Genomic DNA, 18585 nt, shown 5'->3' on the forward strand with positions numbered 1-18585 from the left:
ACATGACCTGATAACGCTGTAACAAACCCTGATAGCCATCAAGCTAACCATGCTAGCCTAGAAGAAAGAAAAGTAGCACAGAACACTTAAGGCTGATTTATACTTCTGCGTCGCCCTACGCAGCAGGGGCTGACACGGACATGAGCCCCTCATACTTCTGCGTCGGTGTGTCTGTGTCGCGCAGCAATTCTCCGCCGAAACGCCTGAGGGCAGTGCGGTCTCTCTGATAGCCGGTCGCCTGCTTCCGGTCCCGCTACGATCTCTGTTTACTTTTCCACATCGATTCAGAGCGTGTTATGTTAATCTACAGCTGATACATGTTGCTGTTTATCATACAGACATGATTACATGAAGAATAGAGAGGAGGAGATGAAATACACGGCCGATGTGTGGCCGATGTCCGGGACCCCGGAAGTGCTGTGAATGCGGGAAAGACAAAGCCGTCGAGCGGACCAATCACAGGGCTTGCGGTCCGCGTCGGCTCTACGCGTAGTTACATTTTGGAGGAGGTGCACGTCAGCTACGTGCGTAGGCCTCTGCGTAGGTACGGGAGCTACGCGGACCTACGGCGTAGGTTACGCCGTCGATTCGACGCAGAAGTATAAATCAGCCTTTAGGACAAGCTAGCCACATTAGCATGGAAGAGCAGCGTAAACACATTTATATGTAGTCCGGAGATTAGAGACTCTTTTGTGGGTTTTCTGCCAAACAGCTCAGTGAACCACTTACACCGCAGAGTCCTCTTCTTAGCAAACTTTGCCTTTAATCCCTCCAGGTATGAAACTCCAGGAGGAGAAGCAACCCAATGAGATTAAGGTGTTAGATTAAATCTAACAGTGATTAAATAACCAACCATTATATGACTGTAGCAAATTAATTTCCCCAGTGTAGTGTCAGCCAGGCTTACACAGTGTGAGCTGCTGATATTAGCTGCACTCACACAAGCTTTTGGAAATAAAACAGTCATAACCTAGTGGCTGCCCCTTTTGTGAGGAAGTCACATTAAAAATAAAAAGTCCCTGAAGACAAACAAGATTTTAAGGATGCCAGAAATCTGATTTGCATTCCCCAAAATGACACCCTAAACACCCTCAAAGAGTGTAATGTCAGATGTCAGAGAAAACAGTCGTGTGCATCTACAAGTAAACACAGAAAATCTTGCATTATAGAACCTTTCTGTTTGTCCCCATGTCTACAGTTGTAAATATAACTGTCACTCAGCACATTTGAGTGTGATGTCAGTGTAGCAGCTGGCGTTGTTAAGCTTGTGTCAAACAAACGCATGCTTAAGGCACTCTGAACTGGTCATAGCTGGCATTTATCTGGTGAGCGAATAAAAAATGCTGCAGAAATTGTTCTGCTTTTATGCACATGTAAGATAAACATCTTTTATATGATAGCAGCTCGCATGGCAGGTGAACCATCTTTTTTTTTTCTCGCAGTAACTGTCTGAATTGAGCAATCTCTGCCAGCTAAAGCACAATTTGGATTAAGCAAAAAGCTCCACTGATAGGTCAGCTTAGCCCGTAATGGAGCAGCTTAGGCCTTGTCTGCGTGATTATAACATTCTTAGCAGCCTATTTCCATGCAGCCAGATGTTACAGCACAAACATTGCTGCCTCCCTCTTAGCCTCAGATCACGGAGACAGAAAACATTTCACTTTCAAAGCATTCCTGCATTAGTGGTGTATTTTGACAACAAACCTAATTACTCACATTCAGAATGAATGAATGTCCAAATTTTCTTTTGCGGCTGTGAAAGCGCTCCAGAAATATTCATTTATCATTTGTTTGCAATGTTTCATTAATTGCAGAAGCTATTATTTTGGACAAGATCATGCTGTTTCATCTGTTTGTGTATAAATGTCGACTTTAAAAGTTTTCGGCTACTTCAAAGAAACCCTGTGAGGAGTTTTTAGCTGCTCATGAAAAAATCTCAAATTGACCTTGATGCCTTTTTATGACATACAAAAGCAAAAAGGACCATCAGCAACAGGATCGACAATTTCTATGGTGTGATTTTTTATGCCGGTAACCACTGTAGGGGGGTTAGATAAAGAATGATTTTTTGGATAAAACACAAAAATAAAGTTGCTAACAGGAACTTTTAAAAATTACTTCAACTGTTTCAGGAATGCTGTCATAAAAGGATCACTTCTGTGTCAGCAGCTTTTTAAAATTTCTTGTTAAAGCTCCTGTAAGTAGCCTCTGGTTTATGGTGATTTTCACGCCCCTTCCCTGTTATGTTATTGCTAATCTTGCCTGCTATGCATACATGAAAGTCATCTTCTTAAACAAAAATGATAATCCAGTTAAATATATCACTAACTGAGAATCTTTGCTGTGAAAAATGTCTGTTTTTGCAGTGTGCTGTTTATCTTTGTATGATACCTACCCAACAGCAGCAAGTCCAGACATTAAAAATAACTGCACAGAAACAGTCAATCTTTATGCTGATGGTCTGGTTTGCTTTTGTAGCTCATAAAGAGGCAACCACATTAAACTCAGTCTGTTTCATAACTACTCAACTGCTCCTCACAGGAGCTTTAAAGAGGACTTCTCCAACCTTTCAGCAGTCGTTTCTTTTAGAAGTTCAGTTTGTGGCTGAACTTGTAAACTGATCCAGCTGCTCTGATTTAACACTTAACTGAATTATCCCTGGAGTTATTGACACTATACACATGTCTGTGCATGCATGTCAACCTTATCCTGCTAACCTATGTGATAGATTCAAGTAAGTATTGTTTATAACACCTATAGTGGTTCTCAGCAGCAATCTTTACAATCAATAAGCAGCTGCAACAGGCCAACACAGGGTTAAAGGCTTTAACGGTTCATAAGTGCTGCTGTCAATGATGGAAACAAGTTGAAAAGAAGATTACCAGAAAAATCAATCTTTTTATTTTTCTGCAAATGACAGTCCAGATGTTGTTGGGTAAACTGCTGGACGATGGTTTAGTCATTTAAAAACCCAGCCAGGCTTAGAATATGTTGTGTTGTCTTGTTATCACACCCTGCAGACCAAACGCACGCTCTTCTGCTATTACTATCAATCGTGAGTCATTATATCAAGCTACTTTTCGTGCACAGGTTTATTTCCTTGGCCATAAGTAAGTTTTGTTTGCAGGATTGAAACATTAAAGTCAGAGTTTATGAGCGTCACATGCAGGCTGGAACACTTTCTCCAGAGATTGCTGCAGGGCAGCTCACAGCTTTATGAATGCACAACATCCAGGAGGCAGGGAGATACATATCATCTCTGAATGCACTAAGTAAAACATGAAGTAACCTTTTATAGATATTATTATTTGTGACCAATTCTTAAACAAAAAGCATTCACTTCTTTTATGGGAGCTACATTAGCAAAGAGTAGATGTGTTGTGATGATGGACCTTTAAATAAATGTTGAAAACTGTGAATTCTCAACACTCTTTGTGGTTGGAATAATTTCTCTTGATCCTGAATTCAAGATTCTCCTAACCTGACTCCTCCCAACGTCAGTTCCACCACCTTGTTCCCGGTTCCCAGCCTCCCCCTCTTCTCCAGCTCCAGCCAACATCAATATTTTACAGTGAGCACTGCCCAGATGACCACATGCAGCTGACAGGAACTGAACTGGTGCTACACTGTTTGATTGGAAAATGAACACTACACATGATTGTGCATTCTCTGTGTGTAAACATGTGGGCATGACTCTTGTCTGCTCAGACCCCCCTCAATCCAGGACTGCTCAATCTCAATTTTGTATGACCTACAGAGAAACAAAATGCTGCTGTCAGGCAGAAACCTCATATCTCTGTATTTCATTACTTAATTATTTTTTTCAAATTTGATATTTTTAATCACCCTTAGTGTCAGTTGGCATCACAAAATTTCAGCCAATGAAAAGCATTAGAAAAGCTTGTGACTGAATCATGTTCAGTGTGTTTTAAATTTCCTGCAAAGCTGTATTTTTGGAGATATGATGTTTCAGCGAAAAGTATTTCTCACTTTAATTTTACTTTATTTAGTTTGTCATGATATAATATTTATTAAAAAGCTGAAATCAGTTCTTTTAAACAATCATTAACACCCAGCTTTGTTAAATACTTGATCCTGATTGGTCGGAACCCATAGCAACAGTATTTATCTACTTAAAAGCGGATCCCCCTCATCAAATCAAATTAATCACTGAAAACATGAAAGAAATACTATCCCTGCTTTGTTTCGGTTTTGTCTTCTCCCCCCTCTCATTGGCCACAGTAGCAGCACACCTGTGAGCTGTTACTTCATCAGGCTCCAGAGCTCACAGCTGAGGCAGATCAGTAATCGTAGGTTATATAGGTTGGGAGAACATCACAGCTCTTTGTCAGGGTAACTTAGCAGCAGATATTTACTGTCTTTGCCTGCAAATGTTGCAGCACAGGTGTAGCCTCTCGCTTTTGAGTTAAAGCTTTAGTTAGCAGTGAGAGGATTTTTTGTTTTGTACACTTACCTGCTCCTGTGTGTGAGTCTGCTTCTGCTTCGGTCCTCCAACCTACCTTGTGTCATAAATAGAGGGATGAAACAGTGCAGAAACAGTGAGGGGGTTTAAAAAACATGAAAGACAGAATAAAAGTGATGTCCCATTTGCAAGGGGACACATAGAGAGAAAAGGTCCACAGACTTTATAGGTTACAAGGCAGATGTAGCATGAGTTGGCAGAGGGGTTAGATGTGATTAAGCTTCACATTGGGGTCTTGCTCACTCTACCAAGATTTCAATCTGCTGTAACAACATGCTCTCTAAACATTGTCCTTTGCATATTTTCTGTTTGGAATGTTTATCATTTCACCTGACTCCTACCCCAATGCCAGAATTTTCAGAAAACAAAGTAGCCAGTCTTTAAACTCATGGTTTTGTTTGCTTTTGTCAGCCATAAAAAGTTATCAGTTTTCATTTCAGTCTGTTTCATACCAACTAAACTCTCCTTGCAAGGGCTTTACAGTCTTACATCTGCCAAAACATATGAAACAGTAGCCCTTTGTGACGGTACAATGTTATTTATTTGCGACATACTTACACTTGCGTATAAATATTTAATACAATACACGCTACATGTGAGCTAAAGTAGGCTGTATGGATTTTTTTCCTTTTGTTTCTTAGATATTAGACTAAAACTATGAATCTCAGTAAGGTGTACTCGTGCTAACAGTCATTATGCATTCACTTCTATAACTATTCCTTTTAATATTCTGCTTGGAGTATGCTACTCTACAAGCCCCTGGCGGGTTTTTAGGCTATTCTCCCTCACATTCTCATGTAATCAGAATTTTGATTTTCTTAAATGATTCTCTGTGTATGAATAAAAAATGGTAATATACGTGGAAGAGAGAAATAGAGGAAAGTAAGGTAGCAAATATCTTACACAAAGGCAACATCTTTATGTCTCCTTTTTCTCTCTGTTTGTCTTTAGGGAGCAAAAATCTTTGAAGCTTTTTGTAAGCAAAGACAGAGGTATGACACATTTCAATACTGTCCGTGGGAGATGTGTATAAAAATATCAAATATACCTGGAAACTGTGTAATATTTAAAAAGATTAAGTCATTCTTGCAGTGCTCAGGAATACTCTGACAGCTCACTGACAGTATCAGCATGCTGTACTGTTACTCCCCCCCGTGTGATTCACATCATGTTTAAATTGAAAAACACAGTTTGCTCAGGATCATAAATATCGTGGTGGATGGTCTGAAATGATCTAGAGTCAACACACCAGCAGGCGTCCACTATAACCCACTGGAAAGAGAGAGAAAATCATCCCCGTTTGTCACGTTTATTTGCTTGCCCGTTGCAGTTGTAAACTGCTGACCAAACACTTCAAGCACATTTTGCTTTTCAGGACTCATTTTAAAACCCCTCAAGTTGTGCCACTGTTTAAATAGCTGGATCGATACACATCCACACTGATATTCCATGTCGGTGTGCTGCTGCATGTGTGGGGCTGTTATAGCAAGGGGTCAAACGGGGGTTACGAGGCATTGGTGGCACTATACTGCAGAGGAACCCAACGAGAGTTTTATTCAGTTATTGCTCCTCCGCTGCTTCAGTTAATCAACCCAATGATTCAATTTAGTACAAAGAAATTATAATAGACAATTTCTGAGCAGGTAGACTCAGGCTTTTATTCGTAATGGCCTTAATGGATGCATGACACTGAGGGAACACACATCATTACAGGGACTTCTTAGCCTTTCTTTAAAGATGGGAAAGAATTACACTCAATCTGTGTGTCGAAGGAGAGCCTGACCTCGTCTCCCCAAGCTAGGGAATACATGCAGAGTTCATGCTTGTCTATTTTAAAGGTTAAATATTTAAAACATGTGATTAACAAGTGAGGAAATCAACCGAAAGCCACATGACACTTTATCGAAAGTTAAGGATAAGGAAGTAGAAACTAAACTTCTTCCTCCTGCTGGTTAAAGAAACATGTTGGAGCTTTGAATATATTTTTTCTTTGTCATTTCCATTTCTTTTTTTTATTTTTATTCATGACACCGTACAAAGACTCCCACATGCATCCCTCCCAAGGAATTTCCAGCTGAGCTTCAAAATAGCCTGTTAGCAAGACGCCATGAAGTCTTAACTGTTTAATAACTCTCATTAATAGTTTTATTGTTTCAAACAGGGAGAAAAGGAATGTTAACAAAGTCTTTGAAAAGTATGTCATCAAGTGTATACCTATGTCTGTATTTGTTGTAATCATTTTTCATTATGTTGCTGTGTTTTGAACATTCCTGTGTGTCAGTCATTGTGCAGAGGTGCAGAGCTCTCAAACGGTCCACATAACAGGTTTAAGAGGTCAAAAACATAGTGAGCAGGTGACATTACCTTCCCCTGTGCACTTTGTCAGTCTGCAACAGACACAAATGTAACTTGTGTATCTTAATAAGATGCTAATCTAACTTATGAAGATGCCTACTTGTGTAAGAGCTGGTCGTGTGATGGAGAGCAGAGCAGAGACGCACATAGTGGGCAGTAAGAGCAGCTGCAAACAAACCACATGTTTGTATGTTCCAAGCTATGGACATGCGTAACAGCTGTGAAAAATAACAATAAGTAACATCTTTCATTGTTGAATCCATTTGTTTTCATTAGCAGTGCTAGCTCTCCTTACTCCTCTGTGTCTCTTGACCATTGCTGCTCTCTCTCTCTTGCTTGCAGCTTCCTTAGGCTCAACGAGGCAGCCTTTGGGCCAAACAGGAAACAGAGGCTGTTGTAAGGACAGGAATTTAAGGGACTGAAAACCCATTTTATGTATTATGCAGGGTGGGGAAATTGTTATACTATTGTGAAAACAAACAGCGTGATACTTTGCTGTGTCAAGATTATTGTTACTAATTTTGAATGCTAATGTGGAGCTTATTAGCCAAAGAGAAGTGGTTCGATTTGATTTGCATACAGAAAACGCTGATTAGCACATTCTTCCTTAATAGTTATTCTGTCATGAAATATTTCAGAGTTTAGCTTATAGAACAGAAGATCTGATGAGGAATCATAAGGACTGAAATGTCCATTCTGGCTCATTTGGTGTGGTTTTATATTTGCAATGAAACTATTTTACTTACTTTAGCTCGAGGAGATTCTTAACAAACACATAATGGATACCAGTGGTCAAACTAAACACGAGCCACGCTTGAAAGAATGTCTAAATACGAGCTTGATCAAATATGTAGACTTGGTTATAATGTTGATGTTCTCTGGCAGAGACTGTCTCTGACATTTTCCAACAGCTTTATGGCACACATTACCAATTTATAGTCTTTGTGAAATGGCAGAAGTAACACATTTGCCTGCCATCATTTTGCATCTGATATTCAACCTGACATTTTGTGAGTAACCTTAAATCTCTGCTGGATTCTCAGATTCCAGTTCCTTCTGTGTTATTACTGGATGTATGCGCTAATGTCTTTCACGGAGAGTGGAAAGAGTTTGTGCAGCCTCCTCCTCCTTTGTCGTGTCACACTGACCTACAGCTCCGTAATGAATTGGGAAAAATTTGAGAAAAAAGTGGCTGTGATAGGTAATTTCCTGCAAAAGGTTCATGCTCAGGTATTTAACTGATAGTGCTGCCAAAAAATAACTGCTTGGTATGAAACAAGAAAGGAAAAGACAGACAAGCTCTCTTCTTTTAGAAGCGTCTGCTCTTGGTTCAACACTCAGCAAGCAGGAAGAAACAGGTTTCAATGGATAACATTTCAAATGTAAGAATAAGGATTTGTGCGTGAAGTTGCTAAGGACAAAATCAAGGGTGGATGCTCTTTAATTTGTGTTTTTAATGACCTTTTTCTCTCCGTTTTCTTCAGCCATATGGCTCTTCTTTAATAGAAAGCAGTTTATATTCTCTGTAGCCACTTGTTTATCCACACAGTAATTGATGCCCTTCAATCTTGTCATCTTGTCAGCTGCTGTATCACTGCAGGCTCCCAGCACAGTGTGTGATTAGAAATGGAAAAATACCAAATGCTAGGAATGCTCTCAAAAAAAAAAACACGCGCATGTATAAATATTAAAAATACTGTTGGGCTAAGTTACCTCAGACGAACCCATTTAACAGCAGCATGCCTCATCAAATCTCATGAATATGTCATGTAAGGAATGAGCTCGAATGAGCTTGAATGAGCCATATCCGTGTAAAACGTTGCTTCACATGCTGCGGTCACACAGAACAGTTTTTATCTGCTTCAAACTTCACTGGAATGACTGGATGCCCAAATTTCAGCCATTTTTTTCCCCTCTCTGCACGAAAATCTATCATGTTCAAACTGTCATATTAATTGGTTCTGCTTAACTGAGCTGGATCTGCAACATTTCCTGGATGTAAATTTTAGCCTTTGACTTTAACGTACTCAGGTGTGACTTCCAATTACAGCCAGCTGATTTTCACAGAGTCTTGAAAGAACTCTTATGGAAGACATAAAGATGAATGCAAAAGCTTTCGCCGTTCACACTTAGAAGTCAACGGGATATTTATGTGAACTGGAGAAAAACATGTTAATACTCTTTTTATCTGAAATGAATATGACTCAACTCCATGATTGCTCTGTTCCAGGTTCCTTTCTCTCGCTTCCAACTTCGTCCATAAATGACACTGACAGAAGCACATATTTTTTCAGCGTGAGCGTGTTTATACTGCTTGTTTTTGTAGTGGCAACATCAATACTCAAATATTGAGGGCAATTGTGATCAAATTGAATGAGTGTAGCCTCGAGTGCTCTCATCAGCTCATCCAAAGGCGAAACAACAAACAAGAAAAGAACAAAAAAAGAAGAAAATGGTCTTTCAGAAGAGTGCCAGACTGCTGTTGTTTTATACGAGAACAGATGAGACATTACGTAAGGACTTTATTTCGGGTTTAATGTTTGTACTGTATATTTATTTTGAGGTTTCTGAAGACAAATCAGCGCCTTCTTTTAAAGACAGTAATGCTTAAACTTCTCAAGTCGAAAAAAGGCGATATCCTCCTTTGAGGCCGCAGTTAGAGATAAGATTGCTTCCATTTTCTCTATGGACTTTATTCTCTTAAAAATAGACTGACTCTCCAGCTCATATTCACTGTTATGGACTAATGATGCCGGGTGGTTCAGCATTCCAAACATCCCCACAGTTTCCCCCTCGTTGCTGCGCTTTATTTCATGATGTTTTATGTCTAAAGGGTGTCTGAACACAGCTTCAGATCTCAGCGCTGCAGTCTGGTGATGTGGGGAAAGAGGTACCTGGCTCGCCCACTGTTGGAAGTGGGACAGTCTTTAGGGGATCTCTGGAAGGGAGCAGGGAATAAGGTTTTGATCAGGACCAGCTGTCACTTCTGTCCTCAACAATTCTGTTGAAGCCCACATTCCTGCATGAGTATAATGGGCCTTCTTTTAAAGAGTGGGGAGTTGTGTTTTAATTAGTCACATCGTCTCCATTCAGCAGACATGCTTTACTTGATGGTAGAACTTAATGTCCCAGGAGAGACAGACAGTGATAATGTAGATTAATTATTTTATTTGTTTATGACTCGATCATTTGGCTTAAGTCCCACTGTCATGTTCAATTAATGAGAAGTGGGAAGATGAGTTTGTGTAGGTGTGATGATGAACTCTGTGATCCATCAATGTTTTGAACACTGAAATGTTGGAAAACAGAGCAGCGTGGTTTAATGACAGGAAGCACAATAAGCATATATGTGCTATAAGTACGGGTGGCAATCCCCAGATGACTCACGATACGATACCTCCATAACGATGATATCACAAAATTATTTCAAGACAATTATGTAATGATACATTACAATGTCTGATGAACTGAAGAATACCAAATGGCCCTAAAAAGGCCAGAATCTGATTTGCCACCATGAAATCCTAAACTAAATCCCAAATTGAAATAGACTATTTGGGTTGTGTTTCAACAGGCTGCGAGAAGATGTAGACCATTTTATTTTGCTGGTTCTTTAAATGGTGACTTTGGACAAATGTTTTCATTTTGAATCCTTTAAAAGGGTGAATTTTAGCAGATTTAAATGTTGCCGCTTTGTTAAGTTACCTTTTAAAGCTCATTATATTAGAGTGGATGTGATAGGTGGAGATAATTCTACTTGATTTGGGGTTAGCTCCTAATGGTTTCCACACCAGGCACCCCTAAAAAGGTCAGTGGCTGGGTTTGGCCTCCGCAGTCAAAAAAGTCTGGTTCCCCCCTGACCCAAGATCTTTTTCTTAAAACAATGAAATTAGTTTGATTGTTAAACATAACTAAACTGCACCTCCTGTTCAATAATGTAATTTAGACTTCAAACTTTAAAAACTTGGAACAACCAGATCAGACACGTCATATCAAACCAATCCGCAAAATGAGAGCCTGGCACCTTTCACCTCTGCCTGTTGACACTGTGTCAAAAACGTTGGTTCCTGTTTTCATTCTGAATCAGTAGACTAAACAATATGTGGGATGTTTCAATGTCAGATCCTGTCCTGCAATCCAGGCAATGACAACATAACTCTAAATTGACGATCACTATGAATTAAGTCAAATTATAAGCTGTAGTGATAATAACAATGTTAAAAGTTGTGACATTTGCATCATTCGTTTTTTAGAAGTCCTTTTCACCTCGCCTATGCAAATGCTCACTTTGATGCGAATTATAACAATAAAGCATGCTTCTGATTTTATTTCACTGTGACTTGCAATGTTAAGTCAACTGTTTCTTGTCCCACAAGACAGCTGATTAGACTGTGTTCCCAAGGAAGTGCTACTGACCGTGGAATCAGGAGGGACTGGAATCATTTTTAAATCTATGAAATCATCTTTAAATTGATTATTTGGTAAACGTGAGCTTTACATGGACTGTTTTATTGTTGGTATAGTTGCGTAAGAGGAGGGATAGTGAACAGAGGGCAGGTGTTTATGCAAATTAGAAACTTGGACAGGGTGAGAAGGACCTTGACATGAAGCAAAGAGGTCTTACTCACCCTAAAGGATGCTGCTTACACATCATCCCTTACTTAAATGTTGCAGGTGGAAAAATAGGTTGCATCCTCAGTTGTACATTGATAGACATATTTTGAAGCTTGAGGCCACAGAGCTGTCTCCCATACTGGACAAGATTGGAGTGAGAATATGTTGCAATAAAACATGCGGAGCCTCAGCACGGAGTCAAGGAAAGCCCACCTGTAGGATCCTTCACCTGCTCTCTGGCATAAAGGTCAGATTCAGTGAGAGAAAACAGAAACAATCTCTCCACCTTTCCTCAACAAAGATCAGATCGCTGAGAACAGCAGCATTCTGTGGATTTGTTTTGCACCTTACCCGTGACAACACAATGCCTCCCACTCCAAAACAGACCCACTAAGACCCTTTGCTGTGGCCTGTGGGCTTGTTGTTTATGTCTGCCAAACATGTATGCGTATCCACTTGTTGAGAGCCGGGTGCAGAATGACTCATTTGACTTTTTTTTTTCTTTTTATCATCTTTTCCACTTCTCAGTAAACCAATGTCTTTGTTCTTTGAGCTGCGGTAATCACAAACATGTCACTCAGAGTGTAATAACAGGATTATTCATTGCGAACTGACCACAGTATCTCTCACTTCAAATGTCCTGACTGACTGTTGTTGATGAATAGCCGCTTACACCCTCGATTGATATTTGCAATGAGACTCAGAGTTACACCTCAATACAATTACCTTTTGTCATCCCTTTTATTATCAGCCTGCTGTGACAGTGAAGGTGCCGGGTTACTGGGAAAATGTCCAAACATTTATGAAAGAATACTTGCGCATAAAATTGTCTGTAGCCTTTATCTTTTATCATTAATTTTATAAAACCTGAATGAAATATGTTCCCGCTGCAAAATGCGATGATTCACTCAAACAATATTGACGGAAAACAAAAAGATGACACATTCCTATTATTCACACCTCTGTGTCATGATATATTATGTTTTTAGGGATTGTTCAAAAGGATCGCAGCAGTAGTCAACACTTTGGTGGAGCTGTCTTCAACAGGCTCTCTCTGAGGACTCAGAAGCTTATTATGAGTGGACTTATTTAGAATAATTGATTGTATTTGACGTGAAATGGAGGAAGCCGGTGCGGACTGATACTCCGGGCAGTGATCAATCCAAATGAGAGACTATGGGGGAGCTTTTATTTTCTCTGCCAGACTTTATTAGGGAGAACTGATCTTCTCTGGAGACACTTTTCCTCCCAAAACAGCTTGGACCTATTAGCATCTGCAATCGGAAGGAGTGTGATCCCTCACCTCATCATGCCTCAAAATATCCCCCCTTCACAGCTCTATCAGAGCATATTGAAACATGTAGTGAACATACCCGAGCATGTTCCAGAGCACTTTCCTTCTTTCTGCTGCGGGCTCTTCAGGCATGAGGAGTTGTGATTATCTGCGGAGATTAGTTTCTGTTTTAACAAACACAAAGATTTGCTGTGATTCGGGGCACTGCACGTTCTGAATGATGAATCCACCTTTTAAGAGACGGCTGGACATGCTGCGGATTTGGAATTTTTATGTGGAGTGGGTGTGAAATGAAATTTCTCTACTCGTACTGAGGTCATGTACTCTAAGTCAGGTAGGAAATGTGTTTTAAAGGTTGATTTTCTCCTTTTTTATTCATCTGTCTGACTCAGATAATTTTTTTGCTGCACTGAATGGATGGTAGCGCCTGATTTTGTTTGCACTTTTAGGAATTACCAAGGTTTTAATACCTCAACACACTCACATTCTGCTATTAGTCAGTCTGCCTTGCATCTTTCTCTCCATACAACACAGATAAATCTCCCTTTACTCACTGTATCCCTCCTCTCATTGTAGAATCTCCAAAATGAGGCACACTTCCCTTTAATACAGCTTTCGGCGTGAATTGCGATGCAGGAAAGTGAGTGTTGTGTAGAATGTCCTCAGTCTGAGGCAGTAAACAGCAGATGGTTTGTGGGGCCTCTTTAGCGCTATGGATTTCATTTACCTACCCACCTGAATGACCTGTGTTGAGTTGTGCAGCTGATGCAGACACACACACTAAAAAAAAAAGCATGAGTTTGCTGTTGTTTACTCCGGCTCCACAACACTGCAAGGCCAGAGGAGTCGTTCGCCAAGCGCAGAGAAATTAGCTTGTTTATCAGCATTTTGATTTCCGTCCCGCCTCGCCATCCCGCTGACATTTTAGACGTACATGATCCATGACTGATTCCCAATCAGAGCGGGGAGCCTCGGAAACACAACAAAGCATTTGGCTTGCGCAGTTTCCATTGTTTTCTAATTAAGTGTAGGACGATTAGCATTGAGCCAAACAGGGACAATAGCTTCTCATGTTGAGGTAACCTTGAACATTGTACATCTGTCCTGTCAATTGGATATGCTCCAAAGATGCACGGCACATTAGTGGAGATGCTGCGGCTCATGTCCGAACAGTATGTTTCAAGGTGATTTCCTGTGGAGTGTGTGGAGTGTTTGTTCAATATACTACTCGTGTCGGACCCTCTGATCACCAGCTGCTCTTTGGAGTTGACTTAAAGCTTGAAGTCCTTGAAAGGTTACACAAAAATCTTTAGCCATTTATTACTGAAAGAGAAGAAGTGTGGAGAAAAGATGGATTATAATGAAAACTAATACTCTTTCTAGTCACCATGCTATCTGTAGATATGTTTAATATCCCATTACAGGCCCAGAAGTAACCACAGTTCTACACTGTCAAGAGACAAACATAATCCAGAGGGAAATTACCCATCAGGAAGGCAATACTGTTACTGAGATGCAATTACCAGGCCACTTGTGAGACTTTCAGGCCCGGCATCCATGGGTGCACGGCTGTGTGTGAGGGTGGTCGATATGTGCATAACAGCTCTTGTGTTTTGCAGAGTAAATTGGATTCTTTGCCGGAGAACAGTTAATTTAGAATATGTCCAAGATGCAAATGATTGATGTGACTATATCATTACAACTGTAGGTTTGGGGTGCAGGGCAGATTGGTGGGGGAAAAAATACATACAGCAGGAAAGGAAGGAAAGGAAGGGAGGAAAGGAAGGGGGAAATAGCTTTTAGAGCAGAATTATGGAGAAAGCTCCAGCTCTAAATCTGAGTCTCTGGATGGAATAATTTGGATTTTGGCCAGCTGTTGCTGCGTTAATTCCCAAGCCAACATTACTTAATTTGAGGGGGGGAGGAACAGCGTGCATGCTTGGATTCTGTCTCACTTTACATTATATTGTGGAGCTCCTGAGCTCCTATTTGTGAGTCGTTAAATACACGGTGCGTCTCACAGAGGATTTAATGTACCAATTTAGCACTGAATCACATAGCCTACAAACAAAGAAAACAGCATGGATTGGAATGAGCATCAGTGTAAACATTTGATAAGGATTTGCTCAAGGCGCATGCTATGCTTTATTATTGATATGAAAATAGAAACTGTAGAAACAAGCCCTGCCTCTGTGCGTGTGATAAACTTGCCTCTGCACTGTCACATGCTACAACTCATCCCCACGTCGAGGGTAATTTTGTAGCGGTGGCGAATGGCGTCCTGATAAATTTCTCAGGTGTGGGGATACGTTTCTATTGTGCTGCAAATCATCACATTGAATCTGATAATGAATCTCTGCTGCCTTCAATGGACAGCCCCTGACCTTACACACTGTTCAGAGAGGAGAAGAAAAGAGCCGCCTGTGCCCATTGGATTGGAAGTGCGCGTGCATAAGGAATCAGACTGCCTGCACAGAGTGTGAGCCATGCATGCATAATAAATGTATGACAAAACAATACCCCAGGCACCCCGGTATTAATGATATGCAGCGTACTCATTATTAAAGTTCCAAAACAGCTCCTGGAGTAACACAGATGGAGTCAATTAAGCAATGAGCATACTTGCTTTGCCTGCCGTTTCATCTGCTTTCTTTTATCTCTTGAATATTACTCCGTGGATGTAATTAGCTGTATGTTTCTCCTTGCAACATAATGTCCAGTGATAATAACAGCTATTTTCACTTGTAATTTCAAATAATGCACTGCTTAATAAATGTACCTAATTTGCTCACACTGTGTCCTTGGGTATTTCATTTGCACAGCGAGAGGTGTGGAGGATAAGACCGTGCTAAGCTGATTCCTTCTCTCTCTCTCTTCCCTCTTGTTTGTGTTCACAGAGACCTGATGCCTTCAACGCTGGAGGGGCAGATCACCATGGAGAAGACACCCAGCTACTTTGTGACTAACCATGCCCCGAAGCGCATCCACACCATGGCCAGGGACATCAAGCTTATTATTGTGGTGCGTAATCCTGTCACCAGAGCCATTTCAGACTACACGCAGACTTTGTCCAAGAAACCAGAGATCCCCACCTTTGAGGTTCTGGCTTTCAAGAACCGGACGCTGGGTCTTATAGATGCTTCGTGGAGCGCGCTGCGTATCGGAATATATGCGCTCCACTTGGAGAGCTGGATGCAGTATTTCCCTCTATCTCAAATGCACTTTGTAAGCGGGGAGAGGCTTATCGTGGATCCCGCTGGGGAGATGGCCAAAGTGCAGGACTTCTTGGGCCTCAAACGGATTGTCACGGACAAACACTTTTACTTCAATAAGACTAAAGGATTTCCTTGTCTGAAGAAGCCTGAGGACAGCAGCACTCCCAGATGCCTCGGCAAATCGAAAGGGAGAACTCACCCTAAAATCGACCCGGATGTGATCCGCCGTCTGCACAAGTTCTACAAACCCTTTAACATGATGTTCTACCAAATGACCGGCCAGAACTTTGAGTGGGAGCTGGAGGAGGACAGTGAACCTCACAGCTCTCAGGACTAAGCGGCAGACTGCGGCATGGCAACGGCTTTTCGCCACACCACCAGCCTTCAAAACTAAAACTATTGTCTCACTCCGTCTACAGAGAGAGTGCTCGAGCACGCCAATCAATCATGGCCGTCTTTGCAGTGTCTGTATCCATTAGCAAGAGTTTACTGAAATGCTTTTTCTCTCCTTCAATACTAATGTCGTTGATGATGGCGAATCGTTATTGTACATACCAAACATAAAATATATTTATATTTGTGAAAAGGAGATGATTTATTCATTTTGTTTTTAAAAGCATAGAGCTGATATAAAAATCCTGTCGACTATGGCAATGCATGCGATGAGTTAAGTGTCCTTACCTCATGAGCCCTAAGGGCAAATCTGCCTGTTTCTTCTCCCTTTACTTTCCTGCAGTTTGTTGCCCTCACGCCCACTCACCAGCACTCAGTACAAAAAGATATTCTATTTCAATGGCTGAGGCCATGAAGAGCTCTGTATTATGTCTTTTCACACTGTCCAGCTGCTTTAGAAGAGAGAGAAAATCATAGACACACAGTCCAGTAATCCTTTGACATGTGCTCATCCCTTCGTTCGTCCATAATGTGAGTGGAGACAATCCTTTTCTTTTTGTCAGTCTGAGTTTACCAAAGTGTTAATTTCCTCTGTGTCAGTCCTCTGGTTGCTCTGCGCTCATTAATTGCACACATATTCAATAAGGGAGCTGATGTACAGTGACCATCAGTCAATAATTGGATTGTTTCGCTGCATAGCTGCACATTAGCATACTGATGACCACGCACTCAGATGTGCTGCAGTATCAGTGGTTTTGGCATAATTTGACAAATGAATCCATGTCCTACAAATATCAAGGGTTAGCTGTGGATCAAAACAATGCCGCATCTTGACAAAAACAATTTCCTGTCGCCACCCGCAAAACTGTCCGTTAACTCCTCCAGTCCTTGACTGTTTCTCCCGGGCGACCCTCCCCCTTGTCGCAGTAATACATGTCAATGAGGGTGAAGAACAACAGTGCAGGACCGAGCAGAAGTTTGTTAAGCAACATCTGCTGCCACGCGGTCTTCTGTCGTTAGAGATTAATGGCGTGTTAAATAAACTGCTGCTGCTGGAACAATGTCAATGTCAGAGAGAATTTGCTGTGAAGGAAAAAAACAAAGCTACATACATGCCCAGGTAGATTACAAAGCCATTACTGTTTGTACTTAACTTGAATGAGATGATGTGTGCTAGGGAAATGTGCTGTAACCAGAGGTTTACTACCAAACACTTGGGGTGGATGTTTGTGTGGAAAACACTTGCAGGGTTTTTCTGCTGTGAAATGCTCCTTTACAACGTCATATCTGCTCTATTATTTTTCATTCTGCATAACTCGCTGTGCGTCTGTCTGTTGTCTCTGGACTTTTCATCAATTGAGACAATCAATACAGTCAATGAGTCAATAAATACAGTCTGCTCCACATCACTGCTTGCTACAGCTATGATGCATTGCTCTGTTAATCCTCCCTGTTCTCCGGCCATGGATGGCTGGATTGGTTCACTCTCTGCAGACCTCTCTGTCACCCTGGGGAGGCCCTGCACCAGCAGCTACTTACACAGAGCCATTGATTCAATCAAAGTAAGCACTATACTGCTCTTTGTAGCGCCAAGCCTCAACACTTACCTCAGAGTCTCTCTCTCGGAGTCACTACTTTCACTTTGAGTTTTTTTTGTTCCGTGCAACCTCTGGTGTTCTCCTGACGATCTCTCTCTCTCTGCACTTTTCTGCTTCCTGTCTTTCTCTCTCAGAAAAAACCCTCTGGTATTCTGCAGTAAAAAAAAGCTGTTTCACAAAAAGTGCAGCTAGATGTTTTAATCATACAGTCAAGAGATGCTTTAATCTGTCTAATAGTTCACCATTTCCCCTAGAACACGTATAATCCACCTTCCAAACCAGACAGTCCCTCCTACTTAGTGTAGAGACGCTCAAAGAAATCCTCAAAAGGTTTCCTGCAGGGTTATTAAGCACATGAGGACTCCATTCGCCATCTATGAATATGCACCCTGCTGTCATTTGCATTTCCAGGATCACACACGCGAGGGAATTTCCCCCCAATGTTCAAACTTGGATCCAGCCTCTCATTAGCAGAAACACACAGCACCTTTCCCTTTTGTACCTCTTGCTTGTTTGGGTGCAGGCGGGGTTGTGTCTGTGATATCTCCTGTGAGAGTTACGTTGCATGAAAGACATGCTAAGCTGTCCTTCATGTGTTTCTCCCGCTGGGGGTCACACTGAGTTATGTGGTTG

At 41.2% G+C, this 18585-nt stretch overlaps 1 protein-coding gene across 1 annotated transcript in view; it reads left to right on the top strand.

Annotated features, from left to right (window-relative positions):
• Positions 1 to 17759, top strand: part of hs3st4 (heparan sulfate (glucosamine) 3-O-sulfotransferase 4) — a 96523-nt gene extending 78764 nt beyond the window's left edge. The window contains exon 2 of the mRNA XM_034711586.1: positions 15644 to 17759. Coding sequence (XP_034567477.1) covers positions 15644 to 16298 — 655 coding nt within the window. The 3' untranslated portion in view covers positions 16299 to 17759. The remainder of the gene's footprint in view (positions 1 to 15643) is intronic.
• Positions 17760 to 18585: the final 826 nt, after the last annotated feature.

Source organism: Notolabrus celidotus, chromosome 20, assembly GCF_009762535.1.
Source record: "Notolabrus celidotus isolate fNotCel1 chromosome 20, fNotCel1.pri, whole genome shotgun sequence".
NCBI lineage: Eukaryota > Metazoa > Chordata > Actinopteri > Labriformes > Labridae > Notolabrus > Notolabrus celidotus.